The following is a 10,139-nucleotide window of genomic DNA, read 5'->3' on the forward strand; positions in this document are numbered from 1 at the left end:
CAGGCAGGTACATCACTCCTAGGAATTACAAGGGTCAGCAGCCCCAGTCCAGCCTGAAGTTAGGCTTCCACGTTGCCAGGAGGAAGGACTGGAGGAGCAAAGGTCAGTCTACTAAATCTGAAGCTACACCCCACCCCACCAAAAGCAATCACACAGGGAAAAAAAAAAAAAAGCTTTATTGTTCCCTCCAAGGGATTAATGCCAAGGAATGAATGGTCCTGGTGCCCCAGCCCTGGGGGACAGATGGACAAGACAGTGCAGGATGAGCCACAGCCCCTCATGGCTCCTCTAGCCTGGGCTGTTCCAGCCCAAGGCGGATCGATGAATAGCCCTGACCCTGGAAACAGGCACCTGAATCAGGCTCAGAACTGCCAGCCTGCATAGCTCTGTAAGGACCAGGGCTGAGCAGTCCATTCCCTGGCCACCAGACATTCTACAAGGGGCTGGTCCCAGACCAGACATCTCCCCAAGGTCGGATGCAATGAAGGCAGGAACAGAGCTGCAGGCTTAGGAGTGCCTGCTGGCTGAAGAGTCTGCAAGATCTGGGGTCCATGGCTGGAGCTTCTCCTGCTGAGGCAGGGAGAGGGGGGCCAAAAACGCCCAAATGGATCTGACAAGACTGAGGTGGACACTGCAGAGCCCAGCTGGGACTACTTGTCAATGAGCCCCCCCTCCTTGAGCTTGAAGTAGAAGAACTTCTCCAGGGCACTGGCGCAGCGACAATATTCACTGTCTGGAGGATTGTACTCCCGGCAGTTGGCGATGACCCGCTGCAGGTCAGCTACAAAGAGCTTCCGGGTCACATAGTAGCGACTGCGCAACCGTTCTGTCATGGTCTTCAGGTCTGGGTCACAGAAAAGGGATATGCCTTTAAGAGGTGAAGGGATATAGCTGGGGTTGCTGACCACAGTGGGTCCTGGAGGGGTACCTGATTCAACACAGGCAGGCACAGATATGGGGGCACACCCTGGGAAAATGAAGGCAGGAGGGTCCTTACCAATGGGGAAGCGGATAACCTCATAGTAGTCTGGGGCCTCTGACTTCTTCACAGGTTCCATGAAGGGCCAGGCACTGGGGTGTGACTGGAGAGAAGAGCTGAGCTGGGGACAGGCTCACAGTGCCAACTTGCCCAACCCAAGACTGCCACCCACTTCAATGACCCCTGAAGAGAGCCTGGCCTCCCACCTTGATCTGAGCCAGAAGGTTTTTGAGGGTCGTGTATAGCTGGTCAGGGTCCTTCAGCTCCTTGCTGGAATAGAATATGCCAAGTCTGAGGTGTGAGTCCTTCTGTCCCTCCTCCCTCGCCCTCATTCCCATGTTCATTCCCTAAACACTTACCCCTTCTCCTTCCCCATTGGCTTCCAGCCTGTCTCTCCTGCAAAGGGGAGAGAACAGCCCTAAGAATGCCTGCCCACACCCAAGAATGCCCTCCTGCCCTTTCAGCCAAGGCCCCTGCTCACGAATGCCAGGGACGCTCTCCACAGGGATCTGCCTCACTCCCTCCTTGAAGCAGCTGAGTCCAGGGTAGACCTTTCGGATCTGTGCCTGTTTGCGCTCAATCAACTTCTTGATGATCTGAGAAAGCAAAGGTCTGAGGGGCCAACTCGGGTCCAATCACCCCCAAGACCATGGTGACATTTACTTTTGACTTTTCCTAAGAAGCAGGGCGAGAATCAAGATCTGGTCCATCTCCTCCACTTAAACACACGCACGGTACATGCCTTTGCACGTTTACGCCCGACCAATGCACATGCACAAAATCCCCATGAATATGGCACTCACCTCTTTTTGTTTCTTGATGATGTGGGACAGCTCTGTGTAGGGGATCCGGGGATTCAGCTCACACTCCATCAGCGTCGCTCCTTCATAGTCCTTGATGTAGCCCAGGTATCGGCTCTTGGGCACCTTGATGTCCTTGGAGAAGCCCTGGGTGAGCGGATAGTTAAGACCCAATCCATCAGCAAGGACTCTCTGACTTTGGAAGTCATTTCTTCAGGAGCACTTGAGAGACACATGGCACACTTCCTCCTGCATCCCTAAACATGCCTGTGGCAGTGAGAGCTCTACCTGCCTCCAGAAAGGCTCCAACCCGGCTGCTGCACCTCCTCCAATCCCCTGAAGCACCTTCCGATTCCTGGCCCTGTTCTTCACTAGGTGGCAAGAGGCAGAGAGGAGACAGGAAGAGAGGCCCTTCCTCACTGGTGACAGGTGCAACAGGGGATTAGAAGGGACTCTGCTACTGGAAGCTGTGCACCCAAACCTGGGCCCCAAGCAGCAGGTATGGTGAGACCACAGCGCACCTGCTTTTTGAAGTAGCCGATGGCATATTCGTCAGCATAGGTGAGAAAGTAAAGGATGCTGTGTTTGATGTGGTACTCCTTTAGGTGGTTCATCAGATGCGTGCCATAGCCCTGTGTGGGGAGACCAGGGTTTATGGAGGAAAAGTGAAGGGTTTCTAGATAGCTGCTCTGGGCCACATTCAGCACACTTGATTCTTCACAGGCCCATCCTTCAGTCTGTACATGAGTAGTTATTAAAAGCCCCATTTCATAAGAAAAAAAAAAGCCAAAAAACCAAACCAAATCAAAAAACCCTTGAAACATAGGTTCACAAAGAACAGTCTGAGGTCAGTTTACAAGAGATGCAGCAGGGCTGGGTTCCAATCCAACACAGCCCGTTGGCCCCAGTGCTGGGGCTTCAGAACAGAAAGGGTCACAGAGGACTGTTCGTGAGCATCTGAACCCTGAACTCACTCATGTCAGGACCACACAGACAGGTATATAAAACAGGAGAGCGAGAAGCCTGAAATAGCTTATTGTGGAAAAGACCGAAACTGGGACTATTAGCTCTCAGTAACTCTAATAGTTATCAACTCTCCCAAGGTATGCTTGTAAATTTCCCTGGGAAGAAGCCAGTTCACTTAAAAAGTTTTTGTCCCGGGGTGTAGTTCACTTAGTAGAATGCTTGCTCGGTATGCACAAAGACCTGGGTTCAATTTCCCAAACTGGATAAAACCCAGCATGGTGGTGTGCCCTTGTGAGCCAGTGCCCTGGGGGCAGGGACCAGAGGGTCAGAAGTTTAGGGTCCCCTGGATTACACAGTGTGCTTAAGGCCAGACTGGGATATATGAGACCCTCTCTGAAACAACAAGTCCCCAAAGGTTCACTTAAAAATCTTGCTTGTGAGCCGGGTGGTGGTGGTGCACACCTTTAATCCCAGCACTCAAGGAGGCAGAAGCAGGTGGATCTCTGTGATCTGAGAGTTCAAGGCCAGCCTGGTCTACAGAGCAAGTTCTTGAGTTCCAGGACAGTCAGGACTACACAGGGAAACCTGTGTATATCTATCTATCTGTCTATCTTGGTGGGGTCAGACTCAGTCGTAGAGTTCTTGCCTGGTGTTCACAAATTCCTGTGTTTCATCCCAACACCAGAAAAGGAAAAAAAAAAAAAGGCTGATTTGGATATCTTTTTTTGTTTGTTTGTTTTTGGAGACAGGGATTCTCTGTGTAACAGTTTTGGCTGTCCTGGAACTCGCTCTGTAGACCAGTCTGGCCTTGAACTCACAGACATCCTCCTGTCTCTGCCTTTCCAGTGGTGGGTTTAAAGGCATGGGCCACGATAGCCCATGCTTAGGTACTTTTTTTTTTAAACAGGTGTTTCCTGAACGTTCAAGGCAGAGCTGCCACCTTGTGGAAATGTCTGGTCACTACAAGAAGCTCTGGGGCACAGACATTCTGCCATTCTGGCTGACTTGGTCCAAATTCAGAAGCAGGTGGTGAGGTAGGGTCACGGTCGGGGCCACTGTGCTCACCTTGACCTGTTCATTTGAGGTGACAGCACAGAAGACAATTTCCGTGAAGCCCTGAGTGGGGAACATGCGGAAACAGATCCCACCGATGACCCGCCCGTCCTTGATCAAGGCCAGAGTTTTATGCTTCCTAAGAGAGAAGGGGCGTGTCATGGGGTTTACCTGTCCTTTCCACGCTCCCCAGGTCCCTCAACCCTGAAAGGCTGAGCCTTAGGAGAGGGAGGGTGTCCAGTGTAGAAGGATGGGGAATTCCAGGGACTCACGGGTCAAAGACGAGGCGGGCAATATATTCCTTGGGCATTCGTGGGAGTTGGTGGGAGAAGACATTCTGTAGCCCCACGAGCCAGAGCAGCACTCGCCGGTTGGCCTTGGGCGTCAGAGAGTTGCCGATGACGTGGAACTCGATAATGCCACGACGCTCCTCCAGGCGAGCCGTCTCATCTCGGGCTGCGTTGGCTGAAAGAAGGCTCGTCTAGGCGGAAGAGCGGTAGTAAGCAAGGGCCTTGGGTGGGTGAGGGTCCCTTCCCTGACAGATCAGCAGACCGGGCTGCCTACCTCAGGTCCCAGCATGGCAGCAGGGTCAGTGATGGTCAGCATGACCTCATTGACCAGCTCCATGGGGATGTCACCCATCACTCGGAGCCGCTTAGCATCCTCCAGGGTGAGGTTCTCGGGAAGCTTCCTCTTCTCCCCTACTGAGGAGGTTGACAAGGTCACCGAGGGATAGCAGGAAATGTGGAGGGAAGGGTAAATGGGGGTGAGAGGTCGGGTCAAGAACCCACCTGGCATGGGCTCAGCTCCTGTGGAATCCAGGCTCAGGGAGCTGTTGCTGCCTCCACCCATGGAGGGACTGAAGATGGGGGTGGTGGGAACAACCGCTGCGCTGACTGTAGCTGCATGAGAAAAAACATTAAGGACGGGAGTGGAGGGTGTGGTGAGGTCTTCAGAAGGATCCAGGCCCTGTCAGCCCTTTCTGAGCCCCAAGGTATCTTCCTACTGCTACCACACCCCACCACTCTATCATCCCAGGGTCAGCAGGCCAGCCAGGGTGACTGAGGAGACCCTGCAGGGCTATGGGGCAACGTACCTGGTCGGGGCACCAGCTGGGTCCCCTCTGAGGGTGGCATGGTGAAGCCAGACTCCCAGATGGGAGAATTTGCCCCGTAGATCTCTTCCTCGAGCATAGACAGAAACCTGTGGGGACGGAACAACTGTCCCACAATTCCAGACTTCAACCAGGAGTAGCCTGGGTCAGACCCCAGAGGGATGAGAGGCCCGCCAGCCAGCCAGCCCCTGTTCTCAGTGGGTGGGAGCCAGTGAGAAGAGACAACAGCTTCTGCTGTCTGGGAAGGCCTATTATGTAGAGCGAGTCTCAGCTCTCTGCCTGCTGAGGACCACTAAGAGAAAATAAAAGGACAGGACACAACCAGGATAGAGGTGAGGGACCCATTCATGGCATGATGTATGGCACAGGAGAAGGGGTCTGAGCTGATGCCACCCTATGCTGTGTGGCCAGGCAGGGTACCCAGTCACCTGAATTCCCTTACTCCACCTCTGTATCAAAATGGTTTGAGAATCACCCAATCTTGCCACCTCTCGCTCTCACACGCCTGTCTCCAGCAAAGGTTTTTGAATAGGGAGCTCTGACCCAGATTCAAATGGGAGGAAAGAGAGGCACAATAGAGGCAAAAGGATATAGAAAGGACTAGAACAGAGACGGGAAAAGATTTCAGCATAAACGTAAACTCTGACTTCTTGGAGCCCTGTGGAGGGAGGGGTTCTGAGGCTGCATCCAGGTGCCCATAGGAAACTATTAGTAATAATCTAACAGGGGGTTGGGAGGGGGTAGCGTTAGCTCGGGCCATGTACCTGCCATCCCCAGACTAGCACATACTAGCAAGTAGCTTCTGGGCCATGGGCAAATCTGCCAGGTAGACACCCAGATCCCAGAAGGCCCATGGAGGGAGAGGAGGGACCAATCCAGGAAGTCTTCCTGGAAAAAAGGGACAACAGCGAGGACATGAATTTGGGGTAAAATCCCAACAGGCCAGACCGAGCCTTACTTGGGGAAGTGAGTGAGGATAAGGGTTCTCTTCTCAGGCACCAGCTTGTCCTTCTCCACGCGGAATTTTTCTAGTAGCTGCCGGCGGGTGACAGTGAAAATGGATCGCAGAAGGCTTCGGCCAAAGACATGGGTGGTCTCGTATCGGGGGAGGCTATCACAGCTTTGGGGTACGTGGCAGTAACAGAGCCATCTGGGGGAGGTGGAGTGGGAGATGAGTGTGGAGACCACCCATGGATCATACAAGCCTCCCCCTGTGAGGCCCTGCCTGGGCTCACCTGGTATAATTAACCTTGTAGGTAGCCACATCCTCAGACTGGGACCGCTGCCGGAACTGAGCAGGGGTCTCCAGCTTCCAGTAGTTAAGGCAGAGCAGGAACATCTTGGAGAGCTCAAACATTGTCTGCCGCTCTCGGGGGGCCAGGTGGCTAAATTTGTACTGCACAAAGTTCAGGACACCCTGAGAAGGGGGGAGGGGGACAAAAGCAGACGGCGGCATGAACAGCCAGCAGAGGCATCTCAAATACAAGTCAAGGCTTTCCCCTCACTCTAGGAAACCCTGACCTTTCCAACTTCCACGCCCACACTGAGGTCAGCAAACATGTGTCTCTTCTTTGAGCCTCTCTCCTGTTCTCAGACTCTACCCCTATGCTGCCCCTTAGGTCTGCTTTTCCAACCCGTCCTACCTGCTCAATGTTAGGCTTCTCAAATGGGGGGCTGCCTAGGGATCCTTCCACTACTGGTCGAGTCATCTGGAGGATGCATTTCCGTAAGAGCTGTAAGGAAGAGGAGTGGGGAGAAATAGGGGTAGCCAAGCTCAGAGTCAGATTCCCATCTCACACCAAAGCTTTGGCTCATTTCTCTTTGCAAGCTCACCTTGAAAAGGTAGAAATAGACCTGTTTGGTGTCTGTGTCCTCTTCCTTGTGAACAGACATGAACAGATTTTCTACATCTACTACCATTCCCAGGAGCCGGTTAATCTCATCCTCGGATACATTCTCCAGGTGGGATACATGGTCGGCTGCAAGATGGTTAACGTGAGGGTGGAGAGGAACAGAAGAAGGGCTTAATTCTTGCATCTCCTCCTGAGACACACCTTTGATCCTCCAATCCTTGAAGGACAGGGAGACCCAATGTTCTCAGTTCTCACACCAGCCCTTGGGAGTCCCTGCTTCTTCTGGGAGGCAGACTTCCCTTTTCTTTCCGTGAGACATACACATACATTCCCAGCGCACTCTTTCCTTAGGAAGTCTCTCTAATTTCCCTAAGAGGCTTTACGGTACTTTATGCACTCTGTCCAAACAGGACCTAGCACCTGCCCTCGACCCCAGCGCTAAAGACACTGCCTGCCTTACCCAAGGGGTGCTCACAGCTACGGCACAGCTCGCTCAGGTTGGCAGCTGGCTGCTGAAGGTCCATTCGAGGTGCGGTGGGGGGTTTGGGGTTTTTCCAGCCATTACACTTGCAGGTTTCATTGGCCTGGAGGCGGAAGGATCAGTCAGCTGATTTTGTACCCCAAGCGCCAGAAAAGCTCTGAAGCTATAGCTTCGGCCCCATTCCCACCCGAGCCCATGGATGCCCCCAAGCCCCGCCCCTTTCACCCTAGGCCCCGCCCCCACCTTGCAAGCTGAGAAGACCCCTAGTTTCTCAAGCTTCTTGGCACGCGGCAGCCCCCGGACTTGCGCCTTCCTCTGGCTAGCGCGCTGCTGCTGACTCAGGCCAGGTCGAGCCGGATCCCCCCCACTGCCCGGCCCCCCACTTCCTACCCCGGCCCCCCCAGTCCCTGTGTTCCCGGCTGGGGCTGCAGCTGGGGTGGGGGCTGGTGCCGGAGTAGGAGCCGGAGTAGGGGTTGAAGCCGGGCTGGGCGCAGGAGTCGGAGTTGGGGCAGGGGCCGGGGACTGAAGGGGCCGGGGCTGCGCGGCCGGGGCCGGGTTTGGGGCCTGGGAAGGTTCCGCCATGGCCTCCCCCGCAGCGGAGCGGCGCCGCGCTCCCAGCCCTAGGGCCGCATGGGCAACCGGCGCACAGTGCGCAGGCGTCGCTGCCCCGGCGCACCATGGGAGTCGTAGTCTTCCCTTGGCGCTCTCCATGCCTTGGCCTTCCGGACTTCGGTCCTGTTTCTTGGTTACAGACAGCCAAATGTTGCTCGATTGAGCACCCTAGGTTGACTGCTAATTTTTTCTAAATTTTTTTTTTTAAAGTTATCCGGGATAGTTATAATTGCTGTTCTCTTGGGAACAAGAGGAACCCCGGAACACTGGCAGTCTGGAGGATTTGTGGGCTCCGCCCTTCTGAAATCCATAGGTGGAAGAACAGGCCTGGGCCAGGGTTGGCTCCCACACTGCCAAAGCCTACCCCAGTGACTCAAAATTGTAGCTCCAATAGCGATGAAATGTAGAATTCTACATTTTGTGCTGTGTGGTGTTGACACAGATGAACTATCTTTGACATTCGGCTTTTTCTGTACTTAGGTTGCTGTTAAAGAGAAACAGTTTATTTTCAAAAGAACAGAGGCGTAGTTGTGAGTCATGCTGCTGAGGTAAAGAATGAAACAATCCCAGCCTAGAGAATTGTTTGTATGTGTGAGAGGAGAGAGAGAGAGAGAGAGAGAGAAACTGACGGACTGAAATACTGAAATGGGCAAATTAAAACAACCAGAGAAGGCAGGGCAGTGGTGGGGCACGCCTTTAATCCCAGCACTCGGGAGGCAGAGGCAGGCGGATCTCTGTGAGTTCAAGGCCAGCCTGGTCTACAAAGGGAGTTCCAGGACAGGCTCCAAAGCTACAGAGAAACCTTGTCTCAAAACAAAACAAAACAAAACAAAAAAACCCAGAGAGACAGTTAGTGCCGCCGCGGGTCAAGCTGCAGATATGGCGGGCATGGAACGGTCCCCATTTTTGTCCTATGAACAGGCAAATATGGCTCGCCCAGCTTTAAAGCTGAACAAATTTCCTTAATCATTCCCTTCCTCCCCGCCTATTCTCATCTTTTCCCTGCCTCCCCGGTGGTGGTGGTGGTGGTGAGCCAGAGGATTAGCCATTTTCTTCTCCATCTGTTAGTTCAGGACTATGAAAGGTCCGGGTCCAGTTCTTTCACAAAGACCCGGAAGGTCCCTCTTTCGGTCCGGGGAAACAACCTTCCTTGCCCCAGGCCTGATTCTTAAGGGGGCAGGGAAGGGCAGGGCAGACCTCTTCAACCTTGTTGCTCAATCTGGGGTGGAGTTGAAAATCCCGCATATTCAGGTGAACCAATTCCTTCACAGCCTCCTGCCCTCTGCTGTAGATGGAGAAGCGCCCAGGGAGGAGCATGGTCCCGGATAACAGCATCAGTGGGAGACTAGATCACTAATAACCTGCTGCTCGCGAGGACGATGGACAAAGCTGACTTGATCTCTGCTAGCTTTTGCCCCTTGGAATGCGAAGAGTGGGCGGGCCCCCAGAGGATGGGGGGAGGGGGAGCCCTCGTGCCCTTCTCAGCAGTTGCTCTCTCGGATGCGGCGGGTAGGGAACCATTTCTCCACCGGGCAGCAAGAACCGGGGGAGAACCGGGTAGCGTCCCGATGTCCCAGCGTGGCTTTGGCTGAACAAAATCAAGGGGTCACACTACCCGTGCGGCTGCTCAAAGATGATATGCCTGTGGTGCAGGGCAACGGCCATGCCAATACAAGTTTCCAGATGAAGATGGATGCCCACGGTTTTGCTCCCGAAGACCTGATGGTGCGGGTGGACGGCCAGAACCTGACGGTGACCGGTCAGCGGCAACATGAGTCAAATGACCCAGTCAGGGGTGGTTACCGCATAAAGCAGACAGTGCACCGGCAAATGCAACTCCCAAGGAACATAGATCCTGCGGCCATGACCTGCAGCCTGACACCCTCTGGCCATCTGTGGGTCCTGGGACAAAACAGGTCGCTACCTCCGCCTGATGCCCCAACAAGCCAGGCCCCAAGACACAGGAGCCACGGACCTAAGAACTCCAACCGATCCTGACCCATTAAACCGAGATGTGTGCAGCAACCTTGGAGTCCCTCAGCATTTTTCCTAGGGGTGGAGGGTTGGAGCTGCAGGGAGGAGGTGGCCAAGGGCATCTTAGGCAGTAAGCACACCAATAACCAGGCTTCCGGTTTTGCTGATATAAACCGGAGGTGAGTGTGGACTTAGGCAATAGCAACAGCCCCAGCAGGGAGCAGCAGAGGGCTGGGATGGTCCTGAACCAGGATAGACAGTGCTGAACCTCGCACTGGGGGGGGGGGGGGGGGGGGGCGGGGGCGGA

The 10,139-nt window shown here is 54.2% G+C and overlaps 2 protein-coding genes across 3 annotated transcripts; one reads left to right on the plus strand and one right to left on the minus strand.

Annotated features, from left to right (window-relative positions):
- Positions 1 to 158: 158 nt before the first annotated feature.
- Kat2a (lysine acetyltransferase 2A) lies at positions 159 to 7,898 on the minus strand. 2 transcript variants are annotated; one of them, XM_041644099.1, is made up of 18 exons: positions 7,490 to 7,898; positions 7,226 to 7,349; positions 6,746 to 6,891; positions 6,556 to 6,645; positions 6,148 to 6,329; positions 5,871 to 6,062; positions 4,895 to 5,001; positions 4,590 to 4,700; positions 4,363 to 4,502; positions 4,071 to 4,279; positions 3,811 to 3,937; positions 2,301 to 2,411; positions 1,783 to 1,926; positions 1,461 to 1,575; positions 1,339 to 1,375; positions 1,186 to 1,249; positions 998 to 1,082; positions 159 to 844 (listed from the first exon to the last, which is right to left on the minus strand). In XM_041644099.1, exons 1-18 carry the CDS (start codon positions 7,826 to 7,828, stop codon positions 651 to 653), a joined length of 2,517 nt encoding a protein of 838 aa, XP_041500033.1. In that variant the 5' UTR covers positions 7,829 to 7,898; the 3' UTR covers positions 159 to 650. The 2 variants fall into 2 exon arrangements, with proteins under 2 accessions (XP_041500033.1, XP_041500035.1); XM_041644101.1 differs by having other exon boundaries at positions 4,363 to 4,499; positions 7,490 to 7,897.
- Positions 7,899 to 8,337: 439 nt separating this feature from the next.
- Positions 8,338 to 9,871, plus strand: Hspb9 (heat shock protein family B (small) member 9). Its single transcript, XM_041644088.1, has 2 exons — positions 8,338 to 8,406; positions 9,130 to 9,871. The coding sequence occupies exon 2, from the start codon at positions 9,359 to 9,361 to the stop codon at positions 9,854 to 9,856; it is 498 nt and encodes a 165-aa protein (XP_041500022.1). The 5' UTR covers positions 8,338 to 8,406; positions 9,130 to 9,358; the 3' UTR covers positions 9,857 to 9,871.
- The last annotated feature ends 268 nt before the right edge of the window (positions 9,872 to 10,139 follow it).

The sequence above is a fragment of the Microtus oregoni genome, unplaced genomic scaffold (assembly GCF_018167655.1).
Source record: "Microtus oregoni isolate MIOR12 unplaced genomic scaffold, Mior012 000091F_ref0000469, whole genome shotgun sequence".
Lineage (NCBI taxonomy): Eukaryota > Metazoa > Chordata > Mammalia > Rodentia > Cricetidae > Microtus > Microtus oregoni.

Bases quoted from the DNA above. Each gene is read 5' to 3' on its own strand.
- Kat2a (XM_041644099.1), bottom strand. From the start codon at position 7,828: ATGGCGGAACCTTCCCAGGCCCCAAACCCGGCCCCGGCCGCGCAGCCC. The intron at 7,350-7,489 runs GTGGGGGCGGGG...TTCCGCCTCCAG, and splicing joins GGGTCTTCTCAGCTTGCAAG to GCCAATGAAACCTGCAAGTG. The intron at 5,002-5,870 runs GTAAGGCTCGGT...CCGTCCCCACAG, and splicing joins ATCCTCACTCACTTCCCCAA to GTTTCTGTCTATGCTCGAGG.
- Hspb9 (XM_041644088.1), top strand. From the start codon at position 9,359: ATGCGGCGGGTAGGGAACCATTTCTCCACCGGGCAGCAAGAACCGGGG.